The sequence below is a fragment of the Phyllobates terribilis genome, unplaced genomic scaffold (genome assembly GCF_046119375.1).
Source record: "Phyllobates terribilis strain yellow unplaced genomic scaffold, ASM4611937v1 Scaffold_3__8_contigs__length_932513732, whole genome shotgun sequence".
Taxonomy (NCBI): domain Eukaryota; kingdom Metazoa; phylum Chordata; class Amphibia; order Anura; family Dendrobatidae; genus Phyllobates; species Phyllobates terribilis.
Window position 1 is genome coordinate 644,924,429 of NW_027362763.1, and position 19,189 is coordinate 644,943,617.

General features: G+C 53.7%; 1 protein-coding gene across 10 annotated transcripts in view; it reads right to left on the reverse strand.

The window, feature by feature from the left end:
* SLC29A1 (solute carrier family 29 member 1 (Augustine blood group)) overlaps positions 1-19,189 on the reverse strand; it is a 56,828-nt gene that overhangs the window by 22,498 nt on the left and 15,141 nt on the right. For 5 of the 10 annotated variants that reach the window (XM_073671609.1, XM_073671610.1, XM_073671612.1 and 2 more), the window contains 2 exons: positions 8,296-8,352; positions 8,072-8,153 (listed from right to left, as the gene is read on the reverse strand). In XM_073671609.1, the coding sequence (XP_073527710.1) occupies positions 8,072-8,153; positions 8,296-8,318 (105 nt within the window). In that variant the 5' untranslated portion in view covers positions 8,319-8,352. Of the gene's footprint in view, positions 1-2,899; positions 2,998-6,174; positions 7,218-8,071; positions 8,154-8,295; positions 8,353-19,189 lie in introns of those variants that run through there. The other 5 variants (XM_073671605.1, XM_073671606.1, XM_073671608.1 and 2 more) reach the window with 2 other exon arrangements.

The window sequence follows — 19,189 nt, forward strand, 5'->3', positions numbered from 1 at the left end:
ACAACTGACAAAGCCCAAGTTCGGCGCCTGCAGCCCTACATCACTGTCTACTGATCAATAAAACAAAAATCTATGGCAGGGTTCCCCAACTCCAGTCCTCAAGGCCCACCAACAGGTCATGTTTTCAGGATTTCCTTAGTATTGCACAGGTGATGTAATTATTGCCTGTGCTGATGATGGAATTATCACCTGTGCAATACTAAGGAAATCCTGAAAACATGACCTGTTGGTGGGCCTTGAGGACTGGAGTTGGGGAACCCTGATCTATGGTGTCAGCAGCAGCCCACCACCAGGAGAGGAGATGACCAGACTAGGGCACACTAAAAGAAAAGCCCCTCCAGAGGAGAGCGGCCCTCCGTGTACCCAGTCTATCATACTCCAGAGAACGCACCTTCACCAGGTCACCGAGTATGGTCCTAAACACATCGTAAACTGGGAGGATTTTCCGCTGCGTCGATACTAAGCACCGTGCGTTCCACGTGTGATACCTAACCACTGCACTAACTAGAAATAAGGTGCAGCGGTCCCGACCACCCAGGTCCCCGAATGCTCCATAGGCCCATTCCGCATAAGAGAGACCGGCCAGCCGGGGCCAGCCAATGGAGGCGCCCACCCTGTTGTACACCTCTGTGTTAAAGGGACAACGAAGCAAGAAGTGGTCCATGCTTTCAAGCATGGTATCACAATGCTCCCGAGGACAGTTCCTGTCCTCAGAGCTCCTACACTTCAGATTGTCCCTCACACACAGTTTCCCATGGAAGCAGCGACAAGCCAAGTCCCAAATCTTCGAGGGGATCCTGAGAGAATTCAAAAGGTGCAGACCCACCCCAAGATCCCGACTTGGGCAATCTCTGAGCGCCAGAGGCCTCTGAAAATGGGTCAACAGAACCCTTTTGTCAAGGAGCTTCCTTGGCAGAGTCCTGACCTCCCACATTCCCAGACCCCACCGGCGAATTACCTTCAGAACCACGGTAGCGTAAGCCGGGAGATGTCCATGCGGTGTGCGGAGATCCTTCACTTGCCCTCCTGTCTCCCATTCCTGGAAGAAAGGCTGAAACCATCCCTTACAGGAGAATACCCACGGAGGAGCCCTCTCTTTCCAGAGGTTTGCAATATTGATCTTAATGAAGGTATTCACAAGGAATACCACAGGGTTGACCATACCCAACCCTCCTAGTCTCCTCGTACGGTAAGTAACCTCCCTCTTGACCAGGTTCAGTCTATTCTCCCATAACAGTTGGAAGAACAAACTGTAGACCCGAGTCCAGAGAGCCTCTGGCAAGATGCATACACTGCCCAGATAGATCAGCAAAGGGAGCAGGTAAGTTTTGATCAGTTTTACCCTTTCCCTTAGGGTCAAAGACCAACCCTTCCATTGGCTCACCTTCTGAGTGGCGATCTCTAGCCTGCTGTCCCAATTTTGTTTGGGGTAATCCCCCTGGCCAAATTCGATGCCAAGAACTTTTGCAGAGATTTTGGGTTCTGGAAGGGTGTCCGGGAGATCAAAACCAGGATCTCCTCCTCCCAGCCAGAGACTCTCACACTTATCCCGGTTGATCTTAGACCCGGATGCCTCCGAGTAGCGATTTACCTCTGACATCAGCCATTCTGCCTCCCCATCAGAGGAAACAAAAACGGTGACGTCATCGGCATAAGCCACCACTCTCAGAGTGGCTTCCGGTGCTACCCGGTCCATCCCGATCCCAGCCAACGGTCTACGCTCCACCCTCCTAAGAAGTGGATCAATCGCAAACACGTACAGTAGCGGGCTCAAGGGACAACCCTGGCGAACACCACACCCAACCTCAAAAGAGCTGCCAATCCAACCGTTCACAAGCGGGAAACTCTCTGCCCCAGCGTACAAGGTCTTAAGCCAATCAACGAACCCCCCCGGCAGGCCATACCTCAGAAGGACAGACCAGAGGTACTCATGATTAACCCGATCAAACGCTTTTGCCTGGTCCAATGACAGCATGTACCCCTTCCAGTGACCAGCCCTACCCTGCTCCACCGCCTCTCGGACACAGAGTACAGCACTAATTGTACTGCGGCCCGGAACAGAGCAATGCTGGGCCCCCGAAAGGAGCTGGGGTGCAAATTTCACCAGCCGATTAAACAGCACCTTTGCCAAAACCTTCCTGTCTGCATTGAGAAGCGCTATGGGACGCCAGTTCTCAATGCAAGATGGGTCCTTACCCTTTGACAAGATGATCAGGGCAGACCTCCTCATTGACTTTGGCAGAGTGCCCGAGGAAAGACACTCATTGAATACCTCAGTCAAGCGGGGAACCAAGGCGTCCTTAAAGGTCTTATAGAATTCAGATGTTAAGCCATCTGGACCGGGAGATTTCTTTAGGGCAAGCCCTTCAATCGCCAACTTAACTTCCTCTTCCCTGATCATCTCTGTCAAAACGCCAAGAGAGGGATCTATCCCTGTTTCGGGGACGGCTTCAGCCAGAAAAGCCGACATCTCATCCCAATCCAGATCCCTCTTCCCCAAGAGGTGCGAGAAGAAGGATCTGACGACCTCCAGGATCCCTGATCTGGATCTTTTCAGGGACCCCGCAGTGTCAACCAGTCCTGTAACAACTTTACTATTCACTGACATCTTGCAGTTTCTGTAAGGGTCGGGCGAGCGGTACTTCCCGTAATCCCTCTCAAAAACCAAAGATGCGTGTCTATCATACTGACACCTCATTAGCAAAGATTTCACTCTGGAGATCTCCTCGCGGCTACCTCCAGTTGAGACAAGATGCTCGAGTTTCCTCCTCACGCCCTGATACAGGCGATACCTGTCCAGGCTCCTGAGGCTCGAGAGCTGGCGGAAGAATCTCGCCACCCTTTTCTTAAACATCTCTCACCACTCTGACTTACTACTACAAAGATCCAGTAAGGGTACCTGGCTCTGAAGAAAATCCTCAAAGGACTGTCTTATCTCCGCTTCTTCCAAGAGAGACGAATTGAGCCTCCAAAAGCCTCTTCCCATCCGGGGGGTCTCTGTAACATTCAGGGAAAACAAAATCATACAGTGATCGGAGAACTCCACCTCAACAACAGATACTGCTGAAGAGACGGCTTCCTCCTTTAAATAAAACCTGTCTATCCTGGACCTAAAGTTACCTCTATGATAGGTGAACCCCTCGTGGCCTGCGGTGTGCCGGATGTGGACATCCACCAGGCGAGCCTCACTAGCTATACTATTAAGGGCGACGCTATCATAAGTCAGCTTGTCTCTGGAACCTCCTCTATCCCGGGGCCTCGTGACAGTGTTGAAGTCCCCTCCAAAGACGACTTGCCGACTCGTAAAAAGGTAGGGCTTGATCCTCGTAAAGAGACACTTCCGGTCCCACTTAGATTGGGGACCATAGATGTTAATGAGCCGGAGCTCTTGTCCCTTCATGAGGACATCTAATATCAGGCACCTCCCCATTTCTAACTCAATAACCCGACGGCATTCTACCGGTGCGGTAAAAAGGGCCGCCACTCCGTTATACGGCTCGGCCGCAAGAGACCAATAAGAGGGCCCGAGTCTCCACTCCCTCTTAGCTATAAACACCTCTGCCATATTTGGCAGCCTGGTCTCTTGCAAAAAGAAAATGTCAGCTTCAACCCGGCTGAGAAAATCAAAGGCTGCAAATCTAGCCATATTTGACTTAGTGCTGGCGACATTAATGGACGCCAGCGTCAACGGAGTGGGTACCGCCATCATTGGTGATTAAGTTAGACGGCTTTCCTCTTCCCACTCCCCTTATCCTCTGCCTCAGACGAGGAATCCTTCCCCCTCTTTAATGACATAGAGGTGTCCATTTCAGCATTTTTCCTTCTTTTCTCGTCCTCGTCTCCGGACTCTGGGCCAGTCCCTCCCCCAAAGGACCTTGCATCCCCAGGAGAAGGAGACTCGGCGCCCCCTGTAAGCTCCGCCGAAGCCGGAACCTCACCATCAGCCTCCTCCTCAGAGGAAGAGATGTTATCAAGGGCTTGGAACCGGTTAGAAAGACCAACCAGAGGGGAGTCGGTTTTACCTTCCTTAGGTACCTTGGTCAGAGCGGGAGAAGATGTTTTATCTCCCTTCTTTTTCTTCTTTTTGGTGCCGAGCTTACGCTTGTTCTCTAGCCACCGCTTATTATCCTCATCGATACTTTCATAATGGGAGGATTCTGAAGCAGAGGCAGTTTCCTCCCTGTGGATCCTCCTGACCTCCTCATCCAACTCATCATCCCTGGGGGCCTCAGCAGCAAGACTGGCATCCAGGACAGGGGCTGCCCCGGTAGTCTGGGGCTCGCCCCGCTCCCTCTCCTGTCTGCGCTTGTCTAGACGCCTCAGCTGGGCAGGCGTCTTTTTATTGCTTTTCTTCCCTGGCCCCTCAGCTCCCCCACCCCTGCTAGTCCCCTCCCCAGCAGAATCGGCCTCACGGCTTTCTCCCACCGGGATCTCTACTGCATTAGCGAAGGAGCGAGGACAACGGCTGAATGGGTGACCTAACTCACCACACAGGTGGCACCTAATCTCCACACAAGAGGCAGCAAGATGGCCGACACTCCCATACAACGCGCATTTCTGCACAGTGCAGTTTGCACTGAAGTGTGTGGGGTCGCCGCACCTGTGACAGAGCTTCGGTTGCCCCTGGTAGAAGACCAGGATACGATCCCTACCCAGGAAGGCAGACGATGGAATGTGGGCAACCGTACCACCTGAACGCTTACGTTTTACCATAACCGTCCAGGCCCCTGACCAGATACCAAACTCGTCGCGGTTTTTCTTTGGCATCTCCACCACCTCTCCATACCGACCAAGCCACGTCATGATGTCATAGCAAGAAAGCGACTCGTTACGAGTCATCACGGTCACTTTCTTGATCTGGTTTTGGCGAGACACTGCCTGAACGGCAAAGTCTCGCCAGCCGGGCTCATTTTTTGCCAACTCATAATTCGCCCAGAAGAGCTCAAGCCCCTCCGGCCGAACAAAGCTGACATCAAACTCAGGCGTGGAATAGGGATGTATCAAGGCGTAGATGTCAATCGCCTTGAAGCCCATCCTCAGCAGGAGCTCCACAACTTTAGACCTTGGCGGACATGCATCACTGCCCCTCCACCGAAGACTGACCACATTCCTACGCACACTGCCTGGCCCGGCTGTTGGGAGGGACCACACTGTATCCCCCCCTTTTTGCTCTCGAAAGGCCCCGAGGCCATGCCTCTCTATCCAGAAGGATAGATCAACCTCTCGACCCTCTACCATTAGTGATCTCTCCCCCTTCTTTAGAGCCTCCAGAAGGCGCCGTTGCAACATGCCATCCCCAAAGCCCGGAGACGAGGAGGATGCCCTATTTGCCCCGGAGGTGACACTGGCATAACTCTGGACAGGTGTTGCCACCCCTGGGGGGGCAACCGGACCAGTGACCACATCAGCCCCAACAGCATCACCATTACCCACCTCCATCTCACCCTCCACCAAACCAGCAACCACACCACTAGACAATGAATTAGCCTCATTCACCCCCACCACCACATTCATTCCTGCTGGACCAGTAACAATGGCGGATGACATTTTGACCTCCGCATCAGGCACAAGGGGCTCAGTCACCTCTATAGAACTGGAGACGACCTCACCCCCGGTCTTATGTGTGCCCTCCACATCATTGGTCGGTAATTTCCGCTGTTTGGCATTCGGTATAATGTGCCGCTGATCTTTAGCAGCTGTTAGGCGCCGCTGATCTATAGCATCAGGATCTTCCGGACCAGCGACGCCAACACAAAAGAGCACTTTGGTGAGAGGACCGGAACGCTCAGCCCCCTCACACTGCCGCCGCTTCTCAACTAAGTGATCAGCGGCAACAGCATTCAGAGGTGCCGAGGTTACCGGAGCTGCCCCCGACACCGGGCTGCTCCCCCCTCCCACTGAGGAGCACACCACAGCATCGTGGCCTGACGGAACGCCCGCCGCCGGGCCGCCCTCACTGTCCAGCCTCTCGGCTGATGCACCTCCTGCTACGTCCCCACTACTACAAGCAGAGACGGAGCTCTGCGCCTCACTACCGCGCTCTGTAATCTCCCCGCGCCTTTGCACCGGATCCACAGCAGAACCCGGGCTGGGCTGGGCAACGGGGCTTATACAGCGAGCTGAGCCCGCCGCCGACTCAGGGGGTACAGGGAGGGGGGCATATATGTATCTTACCGCTTCCTGCAGCTTTGGCTTGGTCTTCTTTGCCTTTTTGTGGCCCCCAGGTGCCTCTTCTGGTAGATCTTCACCAAGATGGAAGTTTTGGAGGCACACTGGGGACTCCAGGAGCTTAATCTCCGCCATTAGCGCCCCTCCCTGGCCGCTGCTGTCACTGTCCTCCCCAGAGCCGGCAGAACTGCGACCGGATGTCACTGTCGCCTGTCCTGCAGGGAGCTCGCTGCACGGGTGACTTTGCAGGCTGCCAGGTGGGGCTTCCTGCTGGTCATCATCACTCTCATCATCCACCTGGCTCTAAGGCTGCAGCCCCATCTGCCTTTGCTCTCTGGTATCAGCCATTTCTCTGTAACGGTCTTCATTTATTAGTTTTTCTTTGAATAGACCACTCTGCTCTCTGATGGTGGCTTTCCTTATTTCCAGCAGGTGAATCTCGCTGGTCAGCCTCTTTACTTCAGCCTGGAGCTTGGCCTTCCTTGGTTTGGAGGCCCCTGCAGCTTTTGCGCTTGTGCAGCGCAGCTCCTCCCGGAGCCTCCTGATGAGCTTACTGGCATCTTCATACTCACGGAGGTGGATCATGACCCGGGAGGCATAGGTGGACACAGACTCCCGGGGTCCCTGCAGCGCCCACCCCCCCTCAGGGAGGTCGGCCTCACCTCCATGAGCACTCAGCTTTCCTCCGGAAGGAGCGCCATCTTGCACGCCGCTGTCAGGCTTTTCCTCCATGCTGGAAGCCTTGCGGCTTCTAGGGGTCTCCACAATCCCGGGGGGAGTAGGAGCCACATTGCTGCGACTCCTGGTGCAGCGTCTCACCCCCGAGTCCTCTGATGTGCAGGCCGGTTGCTGGTTTCTTCTGCCCCCCCCGCCGGCCTGGTTCGGGAAGCAGAAGCCTGGGACTTGGCTCCTTCACTTATCCCAGAAACCCGCTCTCTCTCTGGGAAAGAGAGAAAGCAGGTCCCCAGGTGGAGAGGTGTTAGTGTCTCAGAGATCAGGAGCTCACAGCAGGATCTGCAGCCACCACACCCGTAATCAGCACACTGACTAGCAGCTGATCAGAGCTGCACCCAGTATACTGCTGGTGGAGTCACTGTGTGCATACATTACATTACTGATCCTGAGTTACATCCTGTATTATCCTCCAGAGCTGCACTCACTATTCTGCTGGTGCAGTCACTGTGTACATACATTACATTACTGATCCTGAGTTACCTCCTGTATTATACTCCAGAGCTGCACTCACTATTCTGCTCGTGCAGTCACTGTGTACATACATTACATTACTGATCCTGAGTTACATCCTGTATTATACTCCAGAGCTGCACTCACTATTCTGCTGGTGCAGTCACTGTGTACATACATTATATTACTGATCCTGAGTTACCTCCTGTATTATACCCAGAGCTGCACTCACTATTCTGCTGGTACAGTCACTGTGTACATACATTACATTACTGATCCTGAGTTACATCCTGTATTATACCCAGAGCTGCACTCACTATTCTGCTGGTACAGTCACTGTGTATATACATTACATTACTGATCCTGAGTTACATCCTGTATTATACTCCAGAGCTGCACTCACTATTCTGCTGGTACAGTCACTGTGTATATACATTACATTACTGATCCTGAGTTACATCCTGTATTATACTCCAGAGCTGCACTCACTATTCTGCTGATGCAGTCACTGTGTACATACATTACATTACTGATCCTGAGTTACCTCCTGTATTATACTCCAGAGCTGCACTCACTATTCTGCTGGAGGAGATATGTGGGTGGAGCTGTTACATTACTATGGGGTATAAATGCTAGTGGTGACCTGGCAGATCTGGTGTTGAGCAGAAGTTTGGCCCTGGAGCTGGCGCTCTGTCTGGGGCCCCTGGTTATTACTCACCATGGTTGCGGTCATGAAGAAATTCCATGGTAATAAAGTGCCGAGGCCGAGCATGAAGAAGATCAGCCAGACGCCATTATACCTGGGGGAGGGATACAGGGTTTACTCCACTACAAGACCCCCAATTAATGGAGACCCTCCCCGAATCCAGAGAGGAGCGCACGGCTCCACACCTCCCGGTGGGCAGGATGCCACATGTCAGCAGTACATACATGGACTCTCACCTGTCTTTAGGGGGCGCCGTCATGGTCTCTCGGGACGTGATCTCCAGAAACTGAAGCCTGTAAGATACATAGAAAACATGAGAGTGACGGCCCCGAAAACCGGGAGGGTGGAGGCCGCCCCGAGCAGCTGTCAGACCCAACAGAGATCAGCGGAGGAGGAGAAAGCCACAGACGGCTGTCCCACCCCACTCCCCATACACAGGAGCAAGCGGCCCAGCAGGCATGTGCTTCCAACAGGGAGAGAGGAGGCCACTGCCAAATCCCATTGTCCTCCTCATGCCAGCAAGACCCCTGTGTACTCATCCCGCCAGCAAGACCCCTCAGTCCTCCTCCCACCAGCAATACTCCTCTGTCCTCCTCTTCCTCCCGCCAGAAAGACCCCTCTGTCCTCCTCTTCCTCCCGCCAAGCAAGACCCCTTTGTCCTCCTCTTCCTCCCGCCAGCAAGACCCCTCTGTCCTCCTCTTCCTCCCGCCAGCAATACTCCTCTGTCCTCCTCTTCCTCCCGCCAGCAAGACCCCTCTGTCCTCCTCTTCCTCCCGCCAGCAATACTCCTCTGTCCTCCTCTTCCTCCCGCCAGCAAGACCCCTCTTTCCTCCTCCCGCCAGCAAGACCCCTCTTTCCTCCTCTTCTTCCCCTGCCAGACCCTTCTGTCTCATTTCCCAGATCCCTGCTCCACCGTTAAGTCTGCAAAATCCTTCTGGTTACTTGACAGGTTAGTAGGTGGGATGTGTGCGCGTGTGGGGGGCCGGTCATCACACTTTGCGCCTACGAGGGGGGACGTCACACAGTGTGCGTGTGTGGGGGGCATCATACAGAGTGTGAGTGAGTGTGTGTGTGTGTGTGTGTGTGTCATGAAAAGGGTATCTGTGACGAAACAACTTCTTATCTTAATCAGCCAGACGCTAGACTTGTTACGCTATTATCTTTGTGTTGACTTGGGAATGTATGTGTTTTTCTTTGGCTGGTCAAGAAGGACACACGATTATGTGTATAAACCTTAATATTGACTTCTCTTGGATTGGAAACAATAATGTTTGTTAATATGCTAATTACCTGATGTACTAAAAAGTCAGCTAATTTATGTACAAGAGCAGAGGGATTAGCTCAAACAATGAGACCCGAGTGCTGCACCCTTCAGGACATCAGCTTGGTAGCATGGCTGGATCCAGAGACACAGATTTGCGGCGGACGTCACACTGAGTGCGGCGGGGGGGCCACGACGTCACACTGTGAGACATTCGGAGAAGCCAGATTGGGACCAGCCGGTCATCTGGCCCCATGGAAACTCTGGGAGAGGTCAGGGTGGAACCCTCGGGTCTCCTGGCCTTGTACCTCGATGGACTGCTAGCTTCCTAAGCTTGCTGCTACCTTCTCTCTGTGGGGGGTCCGCCAGAAGTGGGGGGGCCACTGGTTGAGGTAGTCGGCCCTGGAAGTCTCCAAAGCCAGCTGTTCTATCCCAGGCGGGAGAAGAAGGAAGGGTGAGGACTGTGTAATTTTGCACCATCTTGGGGATTTGGGACTGCTCTACCTGTTTATTAAATAAACAGTGGCCCAGATTATCTCTAGCAATTGCTGGGTATCCGGTCATCAGTCCCAGTATTGTGTTTATTGTCTGGTGGTTCCATAAGGTATTGCCACCCGGTGTTGTCCGAGTAGTATTACGCCCACAGAAGACCCCGGGTCTCCACACCTGCACATCGCCCCGATGCCTCCCCTCCTCCTCGTGTAACCTGCACATCGCCCCGATGCCTCCCCCCCTCCTCGTGTAACCTGCACATCGCCCCGATGCCTCCCCCCCTCCTCGTGTAACCTGCACATCGCCCCGATGCCTCCCCCCCTCCTCGTGTAACCTGCACATCGCCCCGATGCCTCCCCCCCTCCTCGTGTAACCTGCACATCGCCCCGATGCCTCCCCCCCTCCTCGTGTAACCTGCACATCGCCCCGATGCCTCCCCCCCTCCTCGTGTAACCTGCACATCGCCCCGATGCCTCCCCCCCTCCTCGTGTAACCTGCACATCGCCCCGATGCCTCCCCCACTCCTCGTGTAACCTGCACATCGCCCCGATGCCTCCCCCACTCCTCGTGTAACCTGCACATCGCCCCGATGCCTCCCCCACTCCTCGTGTAACCTGCACATCGCCCCGATGCCTCCCCCCTCCTCGTGTAACCTGCACATCGCCCCGATGCCTCCCCCCTCCTCGTGTAACCTGCACATCGCCCCGATACCTCCCCCCCTCCTCGTGTAACCTGCACATCGCCCCGATGCCTCCCCCCCTCCTCGTGTAACCTGCACATCGCCCCGATGCCTCCCCCCCTCCTCGTGTAACCTGCACATCGCCCCGATGCCTCCCCCCTCCTCGTGTAACCTGCACATCGCCCCGAGGCCTCCCCCCTCCTCGTGTAACCTGCACATCGCCCCGATGCCTCCCCCCCTCCTCGTGTAACCTGCACATCGCCCCGATGCCTCCCCCCCTCCTCATGTAACCTGCACATCGCCCCGATGCCTCCCCCCCGTGTAACCTGCACATCGCCCCGATGCCTCCCCCCCGTGTAACCTGCACATCGCCCCGATGCCTCCCCCCTCCTCGTGTAACTTGCACATCGGTCCGATGCCTCCCCCCCGTGTAATCTTTGCTCTCCGCTTCTGACTTTACATAATTCTGCTGAACAAAGTTCATAAAATTCCTCATAAAAACTGATAAAAGTTCTGGAGCCAGAAACCTGAGCCAGAGGAATGCGAAGAAAACAGCGAAATCTGCAGCTCAGGAAAACATGACAGCAGCCGAGATCAGGCCGCGACCCCCCAAAACCACAGATAAGGACGTGACACGACACCCACCACCACAGATCATGCCGTGACACCCCACCACCACCACAGATCAAGCCGTGACACCCCCCCTCCTCCCCAACAGCAGCTGACGACATGAGTGCTGGGCTCTGATTGGCTGCGTTGTCATGTGACCAGGCTGAGCGCATGCTGGGGGTTGTTGTATGAAGGATGATGAGCGGTGGCACTGAGGCGCCGTCCAGGAGGATGAGGTGTCGGCCGGACGCTCTGATTCTAGTCTGGGACAGATTTATACAACTGTGAAAGAGAAACAAAAACATCTCTGTTGCCCTTAGCAACCAATCAGAGCACAGCTTTCATTTCCTATCCTACTTGTGATTGGCTGCTGGTTTTCACAGTCTGCAGCCAGGTCATGTGACCACAGGAGCTTCCCTCAGACGGGCCCTGTACACAGCCGAGACAAGAGGGGCCCTCAGGCTGAGAGCATAGAGGAGGGACCCACCCCGGAGCCACCGCGCCCTCGTCTGACCCACCCCGGGGCCACCGCGCCCTCGTCTGACCCACCCCGGGGCCACCGCGCCCTCGTCTGACGCCACAGGGAATTAATATAATATTCACTAGTGATTCTGCACCTGTCAGGCCGCGCACCGCCGAGTGACCGACACTACTGGATATGCGAGCGGAGGAGACCCCGAGGTCTGAGCGGAACCAGCAGACGCAGGGTTAACCCCACAGCTACCCTGAACACAGCGGCCGAAACCCGTCACCACCATGTGACCGCGCGACGGCGGCATCGATTACAGCACGGGCGCTAAAAATACACCGGGACACGAGGCAGGCGCGGCACTGTATATACAGGAGGAGTGGTACTGTGCAGTGTATATATACAGGACAGGAGGAGTGGTACTGTGCAGTGTATATATACAGGACAGGAGGAGTGGTACTGTGCAGTGTATATATACAGGACAGGAGGAGTGGTACTGTGCAGTGTATATATACAGGACAGGAGGAGTGGCACTGTGCAGTGTATATATACAGGACAGGAGGAGTAGTACTGTGCAGTGTATATATACAGGACAGGAAGAGTGGTACTGTGCAGTGTATATATACAGGACAGGAAGAGTGGTACTGTGCAGTGTATATATACAGGACAGGAAGAGTGGTACTGTGTAGTGTATATATACAGGACAGGAAGAGTGGTACTGTGCAGTGTATATATATATTTACAGGACAGGAGGAGTGGTACTGTGCAGTGTATATATATACAGGACAGGAGGAGTGGTACTGTGCAGTGTATATATATACACAGGACAGGAGGAGTGGTACTGTGCAGTGTATATATATACACAGGACAGGAGGAGTGGTACTGTGCAGTGTATATATATACACAGGACAGGAGGAGTGGTACTGTGCAGTGTATATATACAGGAGGAGTGGTACTGTGAAGTGTATATATACAGAACAGGAGGAGTGGTACTGTGAAGTGTATATATACACAGGACAGGAGGAGTGGTACTGTGCAGTGTATATATACAGGACAGGAGGAGTGGTACTGTGCAGTGTATATATACAGGACAGGAGAAGTGGTACTGTGCAGTGTATATATACAGGACAGGAGAAGTGGTACTGTGCAGTGTGTATATACAGGACAGGAGGAGTGGTTCTGAGAGTAGCACCTGCCTCCTGAGCTCAAGCACTTCCAGGAGGAGGGTCGTCGTCTGCCTCTCTTCTCCCCAGGGAGAGGCAGGCCTACTGGGAGGCCGGCATGGCTTCCCAGCCTCCTATCCCCCGGTCTATGCCGGCGGGGGAGAAGGAGCCTCAACAACCGGCCCAGGAGGGAGTGAGGAGATCGGGAAGGGTGAGGAAGAATACATCCACCTGCTCCAACCCCGAGACTGTTCACCGCCAGCCCAGAGAGGGAGACCGGGGCACCCCAGGCCCCAGGAACAAGAGCCCAGCAAGATCCTGGGGGGAGATGAGCTCCAGCGAGTCCACAAGTTCCTTCTCCTCCCGAGTGGTCGCCACGTTGCGAGAGTACAAGGACGCCGGCAAAGCACTAACCCAGCTGAAAGAGGAGCTGAGGGAGGCCCGGGTCCTGAACACCCGGGCGTCCAACAAGGAGAGACCCGCGACCTCCCAGAGGGTTAAAGCCCTCAGAGACGAGGTGGTCAGGTTAGTGCTCCTCCGGGAGGGGATTGAGAAAAGCGCAGGTCCCTTCCTGGAGAGGTTTAAGAACCAGCGGCGGTTCTCAGAAATGAAGGGGTTAAACACCTCAGGAGAACCGCCAGCCTGCGTCCTTAGTGAAGAGGAGGGGGAGGATGAAGAGGTGACTGGAGTCTCAGTTGCTGGAGCCAGTGAGGGGCAGAGCCGGAGCTCAAGTGGTCTCCCTGCAGGGCAGAGGACTCCCACAGCAGAGGCTGGAGTGTCGGGGGAGGAGGAGGAAGGAGGACTGCTGAGGGAGATCCGACTGCTGGAGTCTCCAGTGGACCTGACGCGGTTTTCCTTTGGTGAGGACAAACCAGTGGAGGAGACCGGGAAGAGGAAGAAGAAGACCGGAGGAGCTGCACAGGAGGTGGTGAGTTACAAGTATGTACCAATGTCTGATGTTGCGCCTGCCACCTTCTGTTTAAACCCCACCAAACCTAAAGGCACGGGCTCTGCAGTGGGCTCGAGGCAGAGGCAAGGTGGGGAGAGGAGGAGGACGTCCGGCGATGCTGCCATCTGTGCGGGGAACAGTGCAGGGGGCGAGGCTGTGGAGGTACTCACAGCGCCGGACATAGGAAGTTCTGTGGAATTTCCCACCCTGCCCTCTGCGGCTAAGCCGGTTATCACCGGGGCTGGGGGGGCAGGGAAGGATGTGAAAAACACATCAGCAAAGAACACTGGGCACACTGCTGCGACAGGGGGGCAGTGTGCCCCAGAGCCCAAAAAGGACACTAAGACCCCAAAGTCTGTGGGTGCAGGGCGGGCAGAGGTGCCGAGAAAACAGTCTGGCCAGAACAAGGACCAAAATGCTGCAGTAGGGGGGCGGGGCGCTCCAGGAGACGACCTGCAGAAAGCCAGCAGCAACCAAAGGGAAACGGGTGTGGTGCTGCAGGGAAAGGAGTCTCTGGGAGTGCTCCCCTCCCCCGGCCCAGCAGGTGTGAGTGCAGAGACACCAGACACAAGGGAGGAAGGAATGGAGGTGACTGTGGAAGGTGCAGAGAACAGCAGAGGTAATGGGGTGACAAGTAAAGGGAATGGAAATAGTGGTGTAGTGAATGATGGGAGTAATGGTGGAGCAGATGGTGAGAGTAATGGTGGAGCAGATGATGAGAGTAGTAGGAATGGTGGAATTAGTGGTACAGTGAATGATGATGCAGCAAATGGTGGGGGTAGTGGTGCAGTGAATGATGATGTAGCAAATGGTGGGGGTAGTGGTGGAATGAATGCTGGGAGTTGTGGGAATGATGGGAGTTGTGGTGTAGCAAATGTTGGGGGTAGTGGTCATGCGAATGGTGTGAGTAGTAGTGGAGTGAACGATGGGAGTAATGGTCCTGCGAATGGTGTGACTAGTACTGGAGTGAATGGTGGGAGCAGCACTGGTGTTGGTGGGGGAGAAGTAGGCGCTGGTCCCGCTGCCCCCCCAGCATTGGCGGGGGCTTCAGCCCAAAGCTATTCAGGAGCTGTCAGTGCTGGGGGTAGTAGTGCGCCCTCGTCTGGTGGCCCTGGGGATGGTGACTTGCAACAGCAGCTCCTGGACGCCCTGAGGAGAGGGGAGAGCTCCATCACTGTAGAGGGGAGGGAGGTTGATCTGTCTTTCTGGATAGAGAGACATGGTCTTTCAGCCGTCCGAGATAGAGGGGCAGAGACTGTCTGGTCTCTGCCGACAACGGGGCAGAGGAGTAACCGTAGGAACGTGGTCCGTCTCCAGTGGGTAAGCAAGGATGCCTGTCCTGATAGGTCGAAGGTGGTTGAGCTCCTGCTGGGGATGGGCTTTGCGGCATATGACATCTTTGCCTTGATCCATCCCTACGGGACCTCCTACTTCGGTGTCAGCTTCGTGAGACCGGAGGGCCTTGAGCTTTTCTGGTCTCGCCATGAGCTGGCTCGGAGTCACCCCGAATGGCATGGTCTCTTTCCCCTGGCAATAACCCGCCAAGATTCCGTCAGGAAAGTGACCGTTTTGACTAGTAACGAGTCGCTTTCCTGTATGGACATTACCACCTGGGTGATTAGATACGGAGAGGTCACCAATATTCCCGAAAAGAATCTGGATGACCATGGTATCTGGTCAGAGGCCTGGACCTTCATGGTGAGATTGAAGGTTTCGGGAAACACTGTTACCCATATCCCCTCCTCAACCTTTTTGGGAGGGATAGGATCTTGATTTTCTACCGGGGGCAGCCTAAGGTCTGTCACAGGTGCGGTAGCCCCACACACTTCAGTGCGCAGTGTACCACCCAGAAATGCGCACTGTGTGGGGACCTTGGTCATCTTGCTGCTGCCTGTCGCAGGATTAGGTGTAACTTGTGTGGTGACCTCGGTCACCCGTTCAGTCGCTGTCCGCGTTCCTTCGCCAATGCGGTCCTGAAAGCGGCGAGTGCGGGACAGGCGCAAGCCGGGACTAATCTTGCCGGTGAAGGGACCCGTAGGGACGGGGGAGGCAGGGATCCGGTGAGGAGCAAGCTGCCACCATCCACCATCAGGCGGCAGGAGAAGCGCCGTGGGGACAGGGGGCAGGGAGTAATGTCCCTAAACTCTGACCCAGGTACTTCACTTGCAGCTGAGGATCCTAAAGACAGTGAATTGAGCGAGGAAGTCAAGAGACTTGAAAGGGAAGAGCGAGAGGACGCCACGTCTTCCCAGGAACCCTCTTCTGGTGACAGTCTAGATGAGGGAGAGGGGGAGTGGTCACAGAAAAAGAAAAAGGGTAACAGAAAAACGGCCAGAGGAAGGAGGGGGACCAGGTCTCGAGCTGCCTCTTTGGAGTGCGACCCCTCTGACTCTTTGGCCGTGATCCAAGCGCCATTGGAGGGTTCAGCCGCCCCCCCTCTGGTGGATCTCTCCAACCGGTTCGGGGCTCTCCAGGACCTCCCTCTGGAGGGGGGAAGTGGGGACCCGGGGCCGGAGGTTGCGGACAAGGTGGTTGGGGCTCAGGAGATGGCTGGGTCTTCCTCTCGGGGGGCAAATACAAAGCCCTCTGGGGGGGACGACTAACCCAGGACTACCAGACGAGGGCAAGAATGTATGTAAGGAGAGAATGGATGAATCTGTTTGTCTTAAGCGCACTAAAAACCCGTCATTATCGGAGGAAGAGGTTGGGACTGTCAGTGGTGGGAAGAAAAAGGCTATCTAATTCAATCAATCATGATGGCGGCACCCACCCCGTTGACGCTGGCAACTATTAATGTTTGCAGCATAAAGTCAGATGCGGCAAGGTACACGGCCTTTTATTTTCTCGGCCAACTTGACGCCGACATTTTGTTTTTGCAGGAGACCAGGTTGAGAGAGGGCTCCTCCATGGGTATTCTCCTGCAAGGGATGGTTTCAGCCTTTCTTCCAGGAATGGGAGACAGGGGGAAGATTGAAGGATCTTCGCACACCACACGGGCATCTCCCGGCTTATGTTACCCCGGTTCTGAAAATGATCCGCCGGTGGGGTCTGGGAATGTGGGAGGTGAGGTCCCTCCCGAGGAAACTCCTCGATATGAGGGTCTTGCATTCTCATTTTCAGAGTCCATTGGCCCTCAAAGACTGCCCAAGTCGGGATCTGGAGGTTGGGTTGAGTTTGTTAAATTCTAGCAGGATCCCCGAGAAGTACTGGGACTTGACTTGGCGCTGCTTCCATGGTAAGCTGTATGTGAGGGACAATTTGAAGTACAGGAGCTCCGAGGACAGGAATTGCCCCCGTGAGGCTTGTGCTAACGTGCTGGAAAGCATGGAGCACTTCCTGCTTCATTGTCCCTTTAATACAGAGGTGTACAACAGGGTGGGGGCTTCCATTGGTTGGCCGCGGCTGGCTACTCTGTCCTACGCCGGGTGGGCCTATGGAGCGTTCGGAGACCTTGGGAGAAGGGACCGAGACACTTTATTCATAGTCAGCGCAGTGGTGAGGTATTTCACGTGGAACGCACGAGTTTTAGTCTCGACGCAGAGTAAAATCCTCCATGTAGATGAAGTCTGTAGGAACATCCTAGGTGACCTGGTGAAGGTACGTTCTCTGGAGTATGAAAGACTGGGTGCCCGGAGGGCGGCCCGTCTCTGGAGGGGCTTTTCCTTCAGGGTGCCTTAGTCCGGTAGTACTCCTATATCCTGGTGGAGGGCTGATGTCTTTCCACCCTAGATTTTTGTTTTGTATTTCTGTCTCCTGAATAGAAGGTTTGCCGGCATCGAACTTGAGCCTTGGATGGTGAGTGTGTAGGTTGTGTTCTGTATATATTGTATATAATGTATAATAGGGGGTTTTAGTTAGGTTGGGTGGGGGATTTGGGGGATTTCTTCATCAGTGGTGATAAGAGGACTGATCTGGCCTGGTCCAGGCCCCGCCTGGGGAAAAACTTTGGGGCCTGATCCTAGCTCGGAGTAATCCTGAACTTTGTGGCCAGAGCTGGATCAGGGGTGGCGGGATAGTTAGTGTAGGTCTGTGTTTTATATATATATTGAAAAATTCCAAAAAAAAAAAAAAAAAAAAGGTTTAAAATTGTCCATGTCACTATTGTATATCTTGTTATTTTTGGTTTTCTGTGGTGTGAATGAGGTGCGGTAAGGGGGTGACTGTAAGGTCAGGCAGTGGGACCAGTAGGTTAGTGTTAGTGTCCGGTTGTATATACGTTATATTAGGTTTAGTGTTTTATTGTATATAATCTTGTATATAGGACGGTGTTTTATGTGTATATAGGACGGTGTGAGTGTTGTGTGGGATTGTATATAGTAGTATGGATGAAGCTGGGCCGGGGGTCTTATAGGTTTTATAATAGTTATTTCCTGTATATATATATATATATTCCTGGGGGGATTTATTTTGTTTCTATTTTCTGTGATCTGTCGTCTTGTTTTGTTCTTATGTTCGGTGTCCTGTAATGTATTATTGTTCTGTCATGTACTGTATATACAGGAGGGTGGTACTGTGCAGTGTATATATACAGGAGGAGTGGTACTGTGCAGTGTATATATACAGGAGGAGTGGTACTGTGCAGTGTATATATACAGGAGAGGAGGAGTGGTACTGTGCAGTGTATATATACAGGACAGGAGGAGTGGTACTGTACAGTGTATATATACAGGACAGGAGGAGTGGTACTGTGCAGTGTATATATACAGGACAGGAGGAGGGGTACTGTGCAGTGTATATATACAGGACAGGAGGGTGGTACTGTGCAGTGTATATGTACAGGAGGAGTGGTACTGTGCAGTGTATATATACAGGAGGAGTGGTACTGTGCAGTGTATATATACAGGAGGAGCGGTACTGTGCAGTGTATATATACAGGACAGGAGGAGTGGTACTGTGCAGTGTATATATACAGGACAGGAGGGTGGTACTGTGCAGTGTATATATACAGGAGGAGTGGTACTGTGCAGTGTATATATACAGGAGGAGCGGTACTGTGCAGTGTATATATACAGGACAGGAGGAGTGGTACTGTGCAGTGTATATATACAGGACAGGAGGAGTGGTACTGTGCAGTGTATATATACAGGACAGGAGGAGTGGTACTGTGCAGTGTATATATACAGGACAGGAGGAGTGGTACTGTGCAGTGTATATATACAGGAGGAGTGGTACTGTGCAGTGTATATATACAGGAGGAGTGGTACTGTGCAGTGTATATACAGGACAGGAGAAGTGGTACTGTGCAGTGTATATATACAGGACAGGAGGAGCGGTACTGTGCAGTGTATATATACAGGACAGGAGGAGTGGTACTGTGCAGTGTATATATACAGGACAGGAGGAGCGGTACTGTGCAGTGTATATATACAGGACAGGAGGAGTGGTACTGTGCAGTGTATATATACAGGACAGGAAGAGTGGTACTGTGCAGTGTATATATACAGGACAGGAGGAGTGATACTGTGCAGTGTATATATACAGGACAGGAAGAGTGGTACTGTGCAGGGT